Raw genomic sequence first — 19,003 nt, 5'->3', positions numbered from 1 at the left:
GTGATCCAGATGGCCCCAGTATACTATTGCTATTGTAGTAAGTTAACACTCTGGGAGACATATTAACACTTTTGGACCACATGGGTGCTGTTAAGTAAATTATGCTAAAGTACAACAAATTGTACTCAAGTGACCTGAAAGCGTTAATGCCAAATAAGCCTCTGTTGCTTGGTGTTTTAAAGAATAATTCATGTATTAGAATTGGCATAATTCACTTGAGTTATATAACTGTCACAGAGTTCAAAGTTAGCGGAGTTATTAGTAACTGAATTTTACTATGATTATAATGGGAAGTTTTAATGCTACTTCTACATGGCTTCCATATCTTTTTTGAAAACAAATTTGTTGGAAATAAGTTACACTTGATTAAATCCAAGGAATCCTTTTTGTTTTACTTGCTCATATCTCTATTGTAGTCATTACAGACTTGAAAGCAGAGATTTCCTTTTTTGAATATGGGTAAAAGAATAATTATAATACTTTAAATATCAAATTAAATATAGAAGATACTAGGTCATCACAAAGAAATATTATATAACAAAGGGTAAAAGTGTCATAGAAGGATTTCAAGGAAAAGAAATAACATTATCTTTGTAATGAAGGACAAAGAGAAAAAAGAGAGTTATTCTAGGTAGAGAGAAGTACCTATTAAGACATGGATGTGGTGGGGGGAGTTAGAAGGCATGTACATTTTTTCAAGTGCCCATTATATGTCAATTATATTGTTAAGTTGTTTTATTTACATTATTGAATTCCCACAGTATCTCAGTGAAATGTTTTTGGGAATCTGCCAAAAATAGTTGTTAAATAGATGAGAATTTAAATAGCACCTGGGAATTTACTGAGTACCTAAAATAAGCTGATCTGCTTCATATACCTTATCTGGTTCTTGCAAGAAGTTTATCAGATAGATCTTATCATTCCCGTTAAGTGAATAAAGAAACAGATAAAACAAGAAAGTAAAAACCTTCCACAAGATACAAATCATAAGTAGCAGAGTGACTTTTTGCAAAACCTTTCTCTTTCTAGTATACTACAGTGACATATATCAGATTCTTTTTTTATTTTACTTAAAAGTGAGATATAATTGACATATAACATTATATGAGTTTTAGGTAAACAACATAATGGTTTGGTCTATGTGATATTTTACAGTAATTACTATAATAAGTTTAGTTAGCATCTATTCTATAGCAGATTTTTTATATTCAAAATATTTTAAACAACCTTGAGTCCTAACATACATTAATCTTTTAAATATTAGACAAAGTAATTGAAAATATTTAAATGATCTCTTCAAACCACTATGATTCCATGCATATAGTATTAAAGTTTATTTACTCTGCAAAACTTACCAGTTTTTGAACTTTTGCTGAAGGTTATTGGACATTTTGGTCAACTATTTTCCCCATTGGTTAGGATCCTTGTTAGAGCATTGTTTTCATGAATCAGGGTTCCGAAAGAATCAGTATTCCATTTCATGGATCAGTATTCTTAATTTGATGTGGTACTTACTTATTGGGCTTATCAGACCATAGATCTTAACCTATTTCAATATCCCAAAGTCACCCCAGTTTTATTTTCATCTTTGAAACGATAGTTTTCTTAGCTATTTTGATGTTTTCTTTTCACTTCCATCATGAGCATTAGCACTCGGTAGTCTTTTCAGGTTCATTTTTCACAAAGAAGCAAGGTTTTTATCACTTTACTAGCAATCCTGCAGGCATAAGGAGAGAAAAAACCCAGCCACATTATTACAGTTGAATGATTTTTTTATCACTTATGAACTTTTGAATTCATCCTTTAGCAAACTTACAAATTGCTAAATGGCCTGAAATTTCAGGGTCACTGTGGAATTGGTGAATGTATTAATACTAAAACTTTGAATCAGCGTTCATATATTTCATATATAAATATATGCATGTTAATATATATTACGAATTTATATGTATGTCCATATATATATTATGAATGGAATATTGAGCAAACTTTTCTTTTTTTGTAAATAACTATGAATTATTGAGTATAATAGCATACATTCCCCAAAGTCCTAAGGTGGGGGGAGATGAAATAGGTACTCATCTAACTTTATTTTTTGTGGTATCTTTATTAGCTCCCAATAATACATGTGATGAAAATGCTTTCATGTGTCATAATAAAGTGTGCATCCCCAAGCAGTTTGTTTGTGACCATGATGATGACTGTGGAGATGGCTCCGATGAGTCACTGCAGTGCGGTAAGTATACCCAAACTTTTCATAGAAGATGTTGTCAGGCTGAGTAAGAATCTTTTAAGATATCTTAAGAAATACGTAAATACAAGAACAACACATTTCTTTATGCACTAAGGACATGTAAACTCAGTAATATATAGATGCACCACAATGACTTTTTTAAGCTCTAGCTTAATTACACATTGACTTGGAGATCATGCCTACGTGTAGCATATTCTTATTAGGAGCCACACAGGAAAATGTTTATGAAAATGTTTTTGGTTTAAAGTGCTTTAAACTTTAAAGACAATATATGGCTAGCTAGGTCAGTCTTATAGCCAAATGAAATACTTGAGTGAGAAAAAAAAGAATTCACAACTATCAGAGAAATTGGATACGTAATATTTTCCTTTCACCTTATCCTTTTACATGTACACTTATTTGTTAAAATTGAATAATATAATGATAAAATTTATCTTATTGCATATATATTTATAGGACCAGTACATATATAATATGAACACAAATACAAATATAACTTTTGTAGTGAAAATCATTAAAAATTCCTAGTTGAAATTGAATTCTTACATGAACCTAGTATTTTTGTAAGAAGAAAAAAAAACTTAAATACATACATGAGTAAATGTAAAATGAAAAGCATTAAAATCCACATATAATGATGAAAGGCAGTAGATTTAGTGCCCTCTTTTGTTCTTCCTGTGTTGTGTCTATAGCCTTGGTTTTTGATAGCAGTCTCTGATAGAAATCATTGGATACCAGTTTTTATGATCATTTCACCATTAAGTCATGGATTCAATGTGATGTTTTAAAAGATACATCATAACTCAAGGTGTTAATCAGAAGTACAATTAATTCTGATTGAATACCTTCCCTCTGTTAGACACTTACTCAGTTGACATGGAGATGAATGAGACAGAGATAGAAGAAATTGCAGACAAACAGGAAGATCAGAAATACAATATAGAAAAATAGCACACATTGTCAGATGGCAATAAGAATCACAATACATGGGAGCAAAGCTGAGAGAATAATTTTTGAGTCACTAAAGAATAAAGAAGCAAGGATTGTTAGAGAAAGTCATATTTGGATGGTAGAGAACATACACAGTGGTTAAAAGCTTGGACCTTAGAGGCAGACAGCCTGGGTCCAGAACCTGGTCCTGCCCCTTACTATCTGTGTGATCTTTGAAAAGTTATTTCACCTTTTTGTACCCAAATTCTTCATCTATTTTAAATATATATATATATATATATATATATATATATATATATATATATATATATATATATTAAGGATGTTAAGAGAATTAAGTTAATATTTGTAAAGTGCTAAGAATAGTTCTGCACACATAGAAAGTTCTTTGTATGTTTACAAATGACTGTAAATTGACATGGTTGAAGAATACAATTAGTCTTTTCTGAGGTAAGTTAGAAGTTGAAGCTGGATTCTAAAAAGTCTGGAATACTTGTTAAGGAATTTGTTTTTAATTATTTGGCTCCTAATTGGCAACACACATTTGAAATAGGGAAATGCCACAGTCAAAATATGTTTCAGGACCATCTTTTTCAGCAGAGTGGATGAAATATTACCCTGGGAGAGGGGAGACATTAGGGAGAAAGTAAGCTAACTAGAAAATTATTGCAATAGTTCTGATGATTAATGATGTGATGATAAGCCAGGGCAGAAATGGTGGAATGAGGAGAACAGAATGAGTCACAATTCATCTACGGTCAGATATGGAGGAGAAAGGAGAATTTCTAGCTCGGATGACTTGGTGGATGGTGTGTTACTATTAATGAACTTTGGAACACAAGAGATTAAGGGCCAAGTTTTGCAGATGCAGAAGAGAAATGTAAAAAAGAATTAATTTTGGATACTTTGAATATGAAGTGTTAATCAGACAATCACATGGAGCTGTACAGTGAGTGTTTGAAAACTTAGTTCCAGAAACCAAAGGATAACCAGGAAAATAAGATTAATTTGGTGGTCATTGGCATAAAGATGATATTCAAAATGTAGCCAAGAATGAGAACACCCAGCACTGCAGAAAGGAAAAGGGGAAAGCAACATGTTGAAGATTGAAGTTAGGGCTTCACCTGCAATATTTTAGAATGGAACAGGAGTTGACTTCATACAGAAAGAAGGATAAAAGGGAACAGCAAATGTGAAGTTAGAAAGATGTCCAGGAGAGTGGATTATAAATATTAAATTAGGAAATTATTTACAGGGTAGTGTGCTTAACATCAAATGCTGAAGGAAGGTGAAATTGATAGAGTCTGAGACACCTTCGAATTCACTTGTCACTTGGTATTTGTTAGCTCAAAGAGGAATTTCAGAAGGCAGATGTGTAAATGGATATTAATGAATTGAGGAAGAGCTGGAGATAAGTGAGGAAACGCTGGCTAGGGTAGTAGGAAAGAAGAGTAAGGTATAGTTAAGAGTTATGTGGATGGATTTTTATTGTTACTGGTCTGGGAGAGACTTGAATGTAATGTACATATTGACCTATTGACTGAGGAGAATGAACTAGTGAGGAATGGGAGGGAAGAAAGACCAGGGAAACTGGAGTATTTTAGAACTCTCTAATTTTGCCATTCTGTGTGACAAACATCTCAATTATATAATCATTGTTGAATTATTTTTCTATTGGAATTTTGCCTATTTGTTAATAAACATACAGATCTTATTCCCTCTTTTCAAAAATAGAATATTTGCCAGATTTAGCAGAAAGTTTCTTAATGGAAATGATAGTTTTTATTGTTAACAAACTTAGGAGAAATTCTATCTAATACTCATAATATTCAAAATCAAATGAGTTTTACTTACAAACAGGCATAGATATGAACATTAAAAATTGATGGGTTGATACTGTGATTTGAATAAAGCTTTTTAATACCTCTAAGTATCAATATATAGGATAATTACAATAGTTTTGTTTTTATTGCTTTATAAATTTACTTTTCTTTCATTTTAGCAATGTCTTTACAGTTTCAACACTGCTTCCCAAACACAAACATAGCATTACAGCTTCTGAGAATAATCACTTCATCCATATGTTCTGGTGCTATACCTAATCAAGCTTAGTCTTGAAAAAAATGTAATAGCTTTATTCTTGTTTTTCATTCAGAGGGAAATTTTTAGAAGACAGATAATAGGTGAACAGAGATGGTATGGTATCCTCGAGTATTGCATTTCTGTTTCCTCACTCAGAAACACTAAGATTGCCTTGTTTTTTACTTTATTTTCTGGCCCTTAATCCTACTTTTCAACCACAAATATCTCTTCATTATGACCACTGTTCCCAAAAGAAATTAGAAACATTTATCATAGGAGACATGGGTAACTCCCATGGTTAACTAGGTATAGTGTACATTGGGGGATGTAGTTTTAATGAGTATTTGTTATATGAATTAGAAGGTTTGTTTTTTTGTCTCTAGCATATCGACAGTGTAATGTGGAAGAATTTAGTTGTGCTGATGGACGATGCCTCCTAAGTACTCAATGGCAGTGTGATGGAGACTTTGATTGCCCTGACCATTCTGATGAAGCACCTTTAAACCCAAAGTGCAAAAGTGCAGGTACAGAAAATATATAATATGCTTATTCCACAATTTGCTTTTTACTTTATATTTTTAAGTATTTTTTAAAGTTGATTCATTTTTAAGAGATAGAGACAGTGTCAGCTGGGGGGAGGGGAGGGCAGAGAGAGAGAGGGAGACACAGATTCCGAAGCAGACTCCAGGCTCTGAGCTGTCAGCACAGAGCGTGATGTGGGACTCGAACCCATGAACCATGAGACCATGACCTGAACCAAAGTCAGACGCCCAACAGACTGATCCACCCAGATGCCCCCCAACATTTGCTTTTTAATGGCAAAACTGTGACTCTGTCATTCTAGTATGATATTCAAGGAAAAATGCAAATAATTAAGCATATGATGTTTCAAGTGATACCATGCAGGATCCTAGTAATCAACTATGTTTTGAAACTACTTTTAGAAATTTAAATCTGTGCCAAAATACAAAGATTTGAGGCAATGAACTTAATGAATCCATCACCTTGCCCCCTTTGAAAAAGTTATTTTTTCTTAATACATGATTATGTGAAAATAATTTTCTGGTATGGTCCTATTTGAAAATTTAAACATAAAATAAGCTGAGATTTACTGAGAGAAAGTCTGTATGAGTCATACTTAGGCACAATGAAATAAATTGCATATCACTTGAACAGAAATATATACATAGCCAAACTTGGTCTATTTATCATTTCACTATTCCAAAGACTGAATACATAGTCATATATTTAAAATAAACCCAATTGCTTTTTTCTCATGTACTTTACATGCTAATAGGCTTTCTTTTATCATGTATGATAATGAGTAATATTCAAGTCATCAGGTTATAAGTACCTGCAAAACCTAAACTCCTTTCCATAGATATATTTGGAAAAACTATTATTCACCACAAATGTCCTTTTTATGCCCTGACTTAAAAATGTCAATGTTATATTTCCAGGAAGAAAAAGAATTTAGGAATATCTACCGATTCTAGATTCTTAATTTTCAGTGACATATAATTTCTTAGAGACCTGTGGCTTGAGGGAAATGTCAAACTATCATCATACTTTTAAATTTCATCTTCACAATATAGGTGAAGACAGAAATACTCCATTAATTTTACTAGAGATGCTTATTTTGATTGTTAATTTTCATGGCAAAGAAAGATTTTCAATAAGTGTTGAACATGAAAGTACATTTTGCCCTTGATTTTTTTTATATTTTGTGTATAAAATATTACACTATGTATAGAGAATTGTAGATGCACATATATTTACCATAATTTTTGACAGATAAGTTATCATATTTATGAATGTTTTCAACAATTGTAGTATAAAGCAATGGCATGCCCTTTATGTTCCATTTGTTTTATTTTCTTTTTCCAGAACAATCATGCAACAGTTCATTTTTTATGTGCAAAAATGGCAGGTGCATTCCCAGTGGAGGTCTTTGTGACAATAAGGATGACTGTGGCGATGGCTCAGATGAGAGAAACTGCCATATAAATGAATGTTTGAGTAAGAAAGTCAGTGGATGTTCTCAAGATTGTCAAGACCTTCCAGTCAGTTACAAGGTAGGTACTCATCAAAAATAGCAAATCACACGATACATTAGAATTTGAGATAGTGAACGCTATTTAATCCACTATAACTGTAAGACTTAAAATGCATCATAATATTGTTGAAGATATATGAAAATGTTGAACATTTTCAATGTATGCTGAACATAAAGAAAAACAAAATCAACAGAAGACCAGTGTTTAGGGAGATACTGCCACGTTGGTGGCACAAAAATATGTATGCAACTCTTAAGTTCTCATTTCTTCCTTCATTCTTTCTCCCATCTTTGAAGTGAAATGGACTGAGCATCTGTCTACCACAACATTGGATAATACAATATTTTTCATATAAACAGAAAAAAAACCAGAATACATGAATTATTAGGACTGAGTGCAGGTACACTAAAAATATATCATGCCTAATATCCTAATTGACTTTTGTTAGTACCATTTTCCTGAGGAGGGTGATTCACTGACAAAACTGATTGGCAAGAATAGCTCTTAAAAACATCTCCTTTTCATTCATGTTGGAAAGGAGGGTGCAAATGAACATAAAATTAAAGCTGTACAGTAAGTTTGATTATGGTTGGGGAAATCTTAGGAAGAGCAATTCATTCAGAAGTCACGGTTTTTAAGTGAACACTAGTTCTGTCTGAATCAGCAATAGGACAGGCTCCTCTAAAACACAGACTCAGTCTAATGCCAGTTATAGTATTACAGAGGTTAGATTTTATTCTAGTGAATTCCACACTGATCAGAACACACCTGGGGTACTATGCACACTTATGGACAGGGCATTTTAAGAGGAACCTTGACAAATTGTAGTGTATACAAATTTGTACATCCAGAAGCATAAGAAGTATGGAACACACACCTTTAGGAGTTTTCCCTGGAGCAAAGATGAATTGTTATCTGTATTCAAATATATGAAGTACTGGAATAGGGAGCAACCTAGTCTGAGTTTATTTCGAAGGTTGGAATTATAAATTAGGAGGCGGATTCTGTTCATTATAAGGGAAAGTGTTGTAAAATACTCTTTACTTGGAAAGACTGTCTCATTTCTCACTACTAAAGAGGTTAAATTGTGGCTTTCTTTAAAGCATGCTAGAGAAAATATTTGTGTATTGCAAAGATGTTGTATCTTTTTTCTTGCAAGCCTTGACATCCCATGATAGGCCACTTCTGTCAAATGGTAAATTTAGCCAACCACTTTGGCATCTGTAATCTCTGAATTTCTGGTATTGTGATTAATTTAACTACATTGATAGGATTTAATTGTATGTAGATGAAACCAGAAAACTACAATGATCATTTTCCTCTATGCAAAACAGGGATAAAAACCAAAACACTAAGGAAGCTACATTTGTTACGAAAAATATTTTTTTAGTTTGAATATTGTATTAAGACTTGGTTAAATTTATAGACTTAAAGGGGTGTCTGGGTGGCTCAGTTGGTTAAGCGTCTGACCTTGGCTCAGGTCATGATCCCACAGTTTGTGGGTTCGAACCCCATGTTGGGCTCTGTGCTGACAGCTCAGAGCCTGGAGCCTGCTTCAGATTCTGTGTCTCCCTCTCCCTCTGCTCCTCCCCTGCTTACATTCTGTCTCTTTCTTTCAAAAATAAACATTAATTTTTTTTTTTAATTTACAGAGTTAAAACACACATGTAGTCACTTATAACATTGTATTGTTGGTAAAATGAAACAAGACAATGAACCAAAATAACTCTTAATGAGATGAATATCTATCAGATAATCAGTTTTGGCAATAAATATTTTGAAACCCAATGGAGCAGAAAAAATATTATTAGTGACTTATGCACAATCAATATAAAGTGTTTCTTGAAATATTAGGGAACAGGTCATAGAAATATTACAGATAATTAGTTACAATTTCAATGCAGAGTTTATAAATAGTGCTTTAGTTGTATCTGTATAATATATTCTATATTTCTATATGTTTATGGAATCTATAAATCATAGAATCTGTCATCCATCTATCTAGCATCTGTGTATCTTTCCATCTATCTAAAAACTTAAACTTCAAGGTAGATCTCCTTACATTTTTTCTACGTGTATTTAAAATCTGTCATAACAAATATGGTGGTAAAATCTAATAATTATAGAATATTAGATGACCACCTTTTGATATAACATCCAAATGGGCTTTAGTATTTTTATAATGCCTGCATATAAGAAGTACTTAGTACTCAGAAATGCCATATTTAGAAAACTACTGTGGTAGAAATATATATCATCCAGAGCATCATATTAAATCATACTATTTTAATTACTTTATAAGACCCATCATACAGAAATACTTGTTTGTTGATAACTTTAAAAAGATCAGTATTTTCACCTTGACTTCTCAGAAGGGGTCATAGAATGAAGTGAGAATTCTAGTTAAAATAGGTAATATATTTATTTAATCATTTAGAAAGTCTCTGTGTCTGATACCTGACAGAATTGCTATGAATAGCATTCTCGAATATGTACACATGTCAAAACTAATGAATAAAATAAAATATCTATTGGGGAAACAAGACCAATATAAAAATTCAAGCAGAATCAGAAATGAGAGATTTAAATAAAGTTTCAAAGCTAACATTGTACATATTGTGTTAAAAAATATATATATACATACACATATACATACACACACATATTTATATTCATGATAATTTGTTGATAGGAAATTGAGTAAAAAGCCTTATATACAACAAAATGCTTATATATTGGGGGGGGGGGGGAGCTTATTGGTTTCTCTTTTCCAGGAAATGGAGAAAAATATCCAGTAACCAATTTTTCATTACAATAGCTATAGAACATGGCAATAAATCCTCCACCAAATTCTGCAATAAAATGAAAATTGCTTACAAAAGCAAAATTTAGACCTTATGGACTGTGAACAATTTGCACGTTTGTTGTAAGACAAATACAATGTATCTAACTATTCAGCAGGGAGTAATAACATTTACTAAAGCAAGGATCTTATTTTGATGTGAAGGATAATTTACCATGTAAAAATAAATGTACTTCTGGGAGAGAAATAAGTTTTAATGTATGTATTAGAAATAATATTTGTAAAATATTGCTTAAAAAGCTACAAAGAAACTTCTCTGAATTTAATAGGAAAAGTTTGGGTAGCTATATTTCTTTCTGGTAGCTATATGATCCTATATAAAAATTAATACAAATCAGGAAAACTTGAAGTCATTCTTGATGGTGAGAAAAATTAAGATGATATTGAAAATACATAAATCTCACTTTCATAAAAAATGGGGTTTTTTGGTAAATGAAAATGAGAAAATTTAAAACTCAGTTTCCAAGATAGATTAATCTCTCATCTTTTATTTTTGGAGGTACAAATGATTATTCTTTTATTTCACTCAACTTATGAAAGCTAGGCTGGTAGAATGTCCCACTGAGACCTTTGGGTTATTTGGGAGCAAAAATGTTTTTGTTAAAACAAGGTTAACGGATTGGGGAAAATGATCTTTTAAAAAAATCTTCTCTTTCAATAAATAATCTTTTAAAAACTTACTGATAACCTCTTAAACATATTTCATTTGTTTATAGAAATCTATATTTAGTCACTTTTGCCAATTTTACATTAAGAAATTGATTTTCTATAAATGTGGAAGCTATTTGATATAGTAGTTCTATTTGATATAGTAGTTGTATAAACCTGATGTTAGCCATTCAAAGTGATTTTCAGAAATCCCATTAAAATTAGGACACTGTTTATTTCCTTTTATAATACTCTCTGAGAGGAATTCAGTACATTCTATTAAAATTCCTTTCACTTGTCCTAAAGTGCTCCTTGAATTCAACAGTGCCTTATGTCAGCCTATGGATCTCTGGTTTCTGGCCTAAGTGATCTCTACTCCAGTCCTTTTCAGTGATATATTTTAGTATCCTGTCATTTTCTACTTGCGTTTTTTAAAAAATAATTTTTTAAAAATTGTGGTAAAATATACATAACATAAAATTTACCATTTTAACCAACTTTTTTCATTTATTTATTTTTGACAGAGAAAGAGAGCCTGAGTGAGGGAGGAGCAGAAAGAGAGGGAGAGGTAGAGACATAGGGAGAAAGAGGGAGAGAAAATCCCAAGGAGGCTCCACGCTGTCAGCGTAGAGCTGGAATGACTCGGGGCTCAGTCCCAGGAACCATGAGATCACAACCTGAGCCAAAATCAAGAGTCGGACGCTCAACCTACGGAGCCACCTAGGCTCCCCTACTATTTTAACAATGTTTAAGTGTACACTTAGGTGACATTAATCACCTCATTTTCCTTTGCCCTAGCAAAGCACTGATTGTCCTGACTTCCTTAAACAGGTAGCAGGATGTCTTCTCAAAGAAAGTAAGAGTTTGAGGAGGAGAGTTTAGGAAATCAAGCTGTGGCTTTTGTTTTGATTTGTTGGCTTAAAAATAAAACAAAAAAAAAACTTGTAATTGCTGAGAATTATTAGCTAAATATTGGTGTAAATTGTTAACAATGAAAGCGCTTAAGCAATTCATTATGAGCTTAAAGCAATTCATTCCTTTTAAAAGAACTTAGTAACAGCCATTTAGTTTGCTTTGGAACATTTCTGGGTGAAGATGAAGTGGCCTCTCCACCAAATAATGGTTTTTTTTGTGTGCTTAAAAAACTCAATTGTTTGCTTACTATTTAATAAATGCACATATATCTCTCTGATTTTTTCCCAATAGATACAAAGATCTGCCATCACATTTATCCTCAGATAAATAATCTAGGTTATTAAATGTTTGCTTTGAATAACTCTTGGATACCAGTTACTCATAACGATTTAGGGTTTCTTTTTAACTCACTGTCCTTCTCAATATTCACACATTCCTTAATTCCAAAAGTGCTAAAGAGTCTTGGTAAAGATAGTATGATCATAATCATCTGGCCAATTATAGATTCATTTTGTATAATTATAATTCTCATATGCTGCCTGGCAGAGATTGAATATAGACCTGAAAGACAGTGACCAGTCACAGTACGTCATTATTTTCGGGACTGCAAAGACATACTATGGTGTGACATCAGAATTTACATGCTGGTTAGTAAATATTGCATATCATCATCAGAGTTTCATATAGTACATGATAGATGCTGAACGAAAGATTTGATGACACAAAAATTGAGTAAATTATAGTGGGAAATTATGTTAATATTATTTTATTTCTCCAAACAACATCAGCATGCCAAGTTATGGGATCAGACCCAGTTGACCAATATTAATTGTGCCTTAGTATATGTTATAGACAGTCTCAGCAATCCTCTGTCTTTATCCGGGCAACTTCACCCGTATGTCTCTAGCTTCTCATCAGTTAACTAAAAATAATAATACCTACATCACTGATTTCTGTAAGGCCCTGTTGAAATAGCATATGTACCAATGCTAGTAATCTTCAAAGCTCTGCATAATCATTAATTCTTATGATCGTTAAAGTCTTCTAAAAAGTCAAGATAATGCAGTAGAAAAAGAATGAAGGAAGTTGACTAGTTTTGTGGTCCTTGCCATGCTATGGCCACATGGCTTTGATGATGTCAGTTAACTTTTATAAAAATCTTGCCAACCTCGGATGATCAAATGAAGATATTTGGGAGAATTTGTTTTTAGCTTTAATATTACTTAATATACATAATTCTTATTAAAGGTTAATCCCTGGAGACAGAAAGACTTGCCATTATCTATTCTTTTTTTTAATTAATTTATTTTTTTAAGTTTACTTATTTATTTTGAGAGACACAGAGACAGCATGAGTGGGGGTAGGTCAGAGAGAGAGGGAGACAGAGAGTCCCATGCTCTCAGCATGGAGCCCGATATGGAGCTCAAACTCATAAAACCATGAGATCATGACCTGAGCTGAAACCAAGATATCCAATAGGAAAAGACAGTGACAATGATATGAAATGATTATACTTGTTTCTCATTCTTTAGTGCAAATGCTGGCCTGGATTCCAACTGAAGGATGATGGTAAAACATGTGTGGACGTTGACGAATGCTCCTTGGGATTTCCGTGTAGCCAGCAATGCATCAATACATATGGGACCTACAAGTGCTTTTGTACAGATGGGTATGAAATACAACCTGATAACCCAAATGGCTGCAAATCACTCTCAGGTATGGAATTGAACTTGTCCACTGATCCAGCCTCAGTTACACATATGGATTCTGAGTTTTATAGCTATTCTTACTGAATTCACTCCCCTTTGCTGTTTCTGAGAAATCAAAATTCTTCCTTACTTACCTTGATATAGGGATATGTCACTCTAATTTTGTGTGCTGTCCACAAACTGTTCTGTTTGTAATAAAATCGCATTATGGTCTTGTGCATTATTAAGTGATTTTTAGATTTTGAGAGTGCTCAGAGGTAAAAAGAACTATTTCTAGCATTTTTTCCTGCTGCATCACAGGTTCTTAAGAGAAGGTTTGACCAAGACTATTAAAGAGCCTATTGTGACTGTATTATAATAGCTTTCCTTCTCCCTTATACCATACATGCTCATATACATATGCCAAGAAGGTCAATAATGATAATAGTAATGATGATGACAACAATAGCAATAAATCAGCTATATAGGACTACTTGAATTCTTCCATAGACTCAGCAAATATTAAACTTCTCTTTGTTTCTAGTAGTAAGTTTGACTTTGCAAATTAGAAAATTTAATAGAACGTGGGCCATAATTTTAAAAATATTACAATTCATTAGGGGAGAAAATCACACATATTAAAATAATGCAAAGCAATATATAATAAATGACTGAGCAAAAAATGATACATAATATTGTCTCTACCCCCTCACTTTCTGTGAATCAAACAGCATTGCTAGCTTCTTATGTATATGTATGTCACATTTGTATGACGGCGTAGAATATATTATGCTAAGCAAAGTAAGTCAGTCAGAGAAAGACAAGAGGGTGCTCAAACTCCTGGCCCCAGAGATGATGACCTGAACTGAAGTCAGATGCTTAACCAACGAAGCCACCCAGATGCCCCCCAGGCACCAGGAATTTTTTTTTAATTTTTTCAAACGTTTATTTATTATTGAGAGACAGAGACAGAGCATGAGCAGGGGAAGGGCAGGGCAGAGGGAGAGGGAGACAGAATCTGAAGCAGGCTCCAGGCTCTGAGCTGTCAGCACAGAGCCCGACGCGGGACTGAAACTCATGAACCACGAGATCATGACTTAAGCCGAAGTCGGACGCTTAACCGACTGAGCCACCCAGGCGCCCCTAGGAATTTTTAAAATTAGTTTTTCAACTGGTTAACCCTTTGCACATTATAGAGAAACAAAAAAAAACCCTTTCAGTTTTTTTGTGTGTTTGTTTTATTTCACTTTTACTTATTCTTGGAGTATTCCTCACTGAATCAATTTGTATATTATTTGAAGCCTGTTGTTTTATTTGCAAACCTACTTGCTACGTCATGCATTCAGCCACATGAAATAAGAAAAAAGAAAATAACAAAACTGGTCAATGTTTTTGTTACTTTAAACTTTTCAGAAAGGAGGGTATGAAGGAGATGAATGCTGATGATTACAATTTTTATCTCATTATATCATGTGTCCATGCTGTAGTTGTTTCTCATTAGCAGCAATTATTAGAAACTAATCATGATACAAAAATGTGTTCCTGAAGCATAATTCTTTTGCTAAAGAGATCGATTTTTTCCAACTTTATTGAAGTATAGTTGACATTTAGCTGTGTAACATAGAACTGTGTGACACATAGCTGTGTAACATGTCTACACATGATACACTTTAGATATTGCAACATGAGTGCCACCATAGTGTTAGGAATCCCTCTGTCACTTCACCTAATTACCATTTCTTTCTTGTGGTGATAACATTTAAGCTCTACTCTCTTAGCAACTTTCAAGTATGTAGTATTTTACCTAAAATCACCATGCTGTGCCTTAGATCCTCAGAACTTATTTATCTTCTTACTGGAAGTTTGTATTCTTTAACCAACATCTCTCCATTTCTCTCACCCGTCGTACCTGGCAACCACCATTCTACTGTCTGTTTCTATGAGTTTGACTTTTTTGATATTCTACATATAGGTGATAATCACATAGTATTCATCCTTCTCTGACTTACTTCACTTAGTATAATGTTCTCAAGGACCATCCATGTTGTTGTAAATGGCAGAATTTCATTATTTCACATGGCTGAATAATATTCCATTGTGTGTGTATATATGTGTATAATGTATAATATAATATATGTATATAATATATAAAACATAATATGCATATATATGTTATATACTATAAAAAATACATATGCGTAAATACATACATATAAATTGACACATACATGTAAACACAGATACATATACATATATTTATATATATATGTGTATGTATGTTACATCTTCTTTATTCATCCATTGATGGACATTTAGGTTATTTCCATATCTTGGCTGTTGTGAATAAAGCTGTCATAAACATGGGAGTGAAGATATATATCTTTCTCATCATGTTTTTATTTCCTTTGATAAATACCCAGAAGCAAGATTGCTGGTTCATATGTTGGTTCTATTTTTAATCTTTTTAGGGACCTCCATACTGATTTTCATAGTGGATATACATTCCTACCGACAATGAACAAAGTTTCCTTTTTCTCAAATCCTTGTGAACACTTGTTATCTCTGGTGTTTTTGATGATAGATATTCTAACAGAAGTAGGGTGATATCTAACTGATTTTAATTTGTGTTTCCCTGATTATTGTTGATGTTGAACATTTTTTGATGTACTTGTTGGCCATTTGTATGTCTTCTTTGGGAAAATGTCTATTCACTTCCTCTGCCCATATTTAAATCAATTTATTTTTGGTTTTTGTTATTGATTTGTATGTGATTTCTTTATATGTTTTCAATGTAACCTGTTATCAGATATATAATATACAAATATTTTCTCCCATTTCATATGTTGCCTTTTAATTGTGTTGATTGTTTCTTTTGCTGCACAGAAAGAAACTTTTTACTTTGATATAGTTCTGCTTATTTTTGCCTTTATTGCTTGTGTTTTTTCTGTAATATCTAAAAAAATCATTACCATGACCTTAAAGGAGCCTTTTGTTGATGTTTTCTTTGAGGAATTTTATAATTTCAGTTATTACATTTAAGTAGTAAAGAACAGAACTACCTAAGTATTAAGGTAGACCATGACTGGGGTACCTGGGTGGTTAGGTTGGTTAAGCGTTGGACTCTTAATCTCAGCTCAGGTCATGATCTCATAGTTCATGAGATTGAGCCTGGTGTGAGGTTCCATGATGACAGCATGGCGCCTGCTTGGGATTCTCTGTCTCTCCTCTCTTTTCTGCCCCTCCCTTGCTTGCACTCTTTCCCAAATAAATAAACATTAGAAAAAAAAGGTAGACCATGACTGACTAATTTTATATTTATACATATAGTTGACAAGGGATGACAAGGTGCCTTCAACCTCAGACTGACTCTCTTGAGTAGGGTTCCGAGTCTCAATTTAGCATCAACACAAAGACTGAATGATTGATTGGGGATGCTGTCCTTGCTCATAGAAGGAGATGTCCGGCATGTGTGATACACATTTCTTTTTTTTTTTTTAATTTTTTTAATGTTTATTATTTTTGAGAGAGAGAGAGAGAGCAAGCCTGGAAGGAGCAGAGAGAGAGGGAGACACAGAATCGGAAGCAGGCTCCAGGCTCTGACCTGTCAGCACAGAGCCCAATGCGGGGCTCGAACTCACAGACCGTGAGATCATGACCTGAGCTGTAGTCAGCCACCCAACCGACATAGCCACCCAGGCACCTATGTGATACACATTTCTAATCCCTGACATGAAGTATGATAAAAAATAATACACTACCCTATTAATTATATATTTACTATGAAACTAAATTATAAGAAGAGGAAAGTAGTAGTTTTTAATATAAAGTAAACAAACAGGACAATAACTCTTTAACAGTAAATGATTTCCAAGAAAATTCATATTAAATTACATAAAGTGACTACTGTCTTCTTCATTGTTTTTTTCTTCTTCTTTTTTCTTTCTTTTTTTTTCTTTTGTAGTTTCTACTCACATTAAATTTGCTTACAAGGCAAGTAAGCATATGACTGCATCATAGAAAGAAAGATATTTATAAAGAGTTTGAACAAATCTTTAATTGAATTGCTCTAGGATTATAACAATCAAGAATGTGGTCAATTTGAATTTAAATTATTCAAATATATATTCAAATAAACATGTTGTACATGAAACTTTCTGAATATTTTTAAAAATCCATTTTGTTTCCAAAAATATTCTAAAAGAAAACCACTTTAAAGGTCTATATTTGGAGCATGGTCAGATTCCTATTATTATTTTTCCTAGATTCTAGAACAAATGAGATACTAAAATATATTGGAACAACTAAAAGAAGGAAATAAAGATCATTAAAGGAATTAAAAAGCAGGATTATGAGGAAAGGTGAAATTGATTAACAAAAATTATAGAACCTGGAATTCAGAAGTTATTTAAGAGAAGTCTCCAGGCAGATAAAAGAAATATGCATAGGCAATGATACTCTTGATTTTCACCAAAGTCATTCTGACAGTATAAGCTGGTTATTTGATTATCAAGAAAGATTTTTCTGATTGTATGAATGTTTAGCTGTACTGTAGTATTCTAAGATATGTGTAGCTTATTCTTTCCCAAAATTCATTTTAAAAAATCAGATTATGACACCAGATATTTTCTGCCAGTTGCAAATAAATTAGATAACCTGCTGTTCACAAAAACTGAGGGAAAGAGAGGGATGCATTTAGAATTATCTAGATTTTCTATACTACCTGCGTATCTGCTGTTTTTCCATTTTACTGTAAATTGAGATATTGAGATATTCAGTGTGAATTTTTTAACCATTAATCTACTGTAGAACACTACATTTAAATTTGTAGAAATTTAAAGTTGACACTAAGTGAAGTTGAAAGCCATACATATAAAATTCTAATTCTGTTTTTTTTTGTCTTGGTGTTTAGATGAAGAACCTTTTCTAATTCTTGCTGATCATCATGAAATAAGGAAAATTAGCACTGATGGCTCCAACTACACACTCTTGAAACAGGTATGACATTCTCATGATGATTTCATATTTAATATGGGTACTCCAGGTATGCGTTAGAACTGTAGAAATATCTCACAATTAGAATTTATGAAACACTTGCTCATGGATACATGTATGTATAGGAGATTACGCTAAATTTTATTTTGCTTGAATTGTCAAGGGGGTGTTCCAAACACGTTACATCACACCATATCTAAGAATGTAAAAAATATAAGATAGAATTAATGGGAGGGAAAAACTGTCTCAAGCATCGCTAGATTAGAGAAAGCATAAAATTATCTTTTAAAGTATTTTGTGTTTCCCCCTTGGAATTTTGAAAATTAATACCTTTTCCAGAATTTTAAGGTTTAATTCACAGAACTAAGAAATAAAACAGGACTGACGATCTCTAGCCTTTCAAATTTAGAATTAGTAAGGGGGTGAAAGTAGAATTGTAATCGAGCCATGATTCAAAGGTTGTAAGGCATATGTTTTGGTTCTACCATCTGTATCCTCAACCTGTCCACTTCAAGAGAATCTGAGTTGATCTGTTTTGATGTTTGAGTCCTAT

General features: G+C 32.8%; 1 protein-coding gene across 3 annotated transcripts in view; it reads left to right on the top strand.

Annotated features, from left to right (window-relative positions):
- The window catches only part of LRP1B (LDL receptor related protein 1B), a 1,862,224-nt gene that overhangs the window by 1,591,702 nt on the left and 251,519 nt on the right, over positions 1–19,003 (top strand). For all 3 annotated transcript variants that reach the window (XM_053214983.1, XM_053214982.1, XM_053214984.1), the window contains exons 53-57: positions 2,114–2,236; positions 5,671–5,811; positions 7,175–7,362; positions 13,303–13,486; positions 18,368–18,453. In XM_053214983.1, coding sequence (XP_053070958.1) covers positions 2,114–2,236; positions 5,671–5,811; positions 7,175–7,362; positions 13,303–13,486; positions 18,368–18,453 — 722 coding nt within the window. The remainder of the gene's footprint in view (positions 1–2,113; positions 2,237–5,670; positions 5,812–7,174; positions 7,363–13,302; positions 13,487–18,367; positions 18,454–19,003) is intronic.

This window comes from Acinonyx jubatus, chromosome C1, assembly GCF_027475565.1.
Source record: "Acinonyx jubatus isolate Ajub_Pintada_27869175 chromosome C1, VMU_Ajub_asm_v1.0, whole genome shotgun sequence".
NCBI classification, from domain to species: domain Eukaryota; kingdom Metazoa; phylum Chordata; class Mammalia; order Carnivora; family Felidae; genus Acinonyx; species Acinonyx jubatus.
Note: the sequence above shows the minus strand (reverse complement) of the source record. Positions and strands in the feature narration are given on the sequence as shown.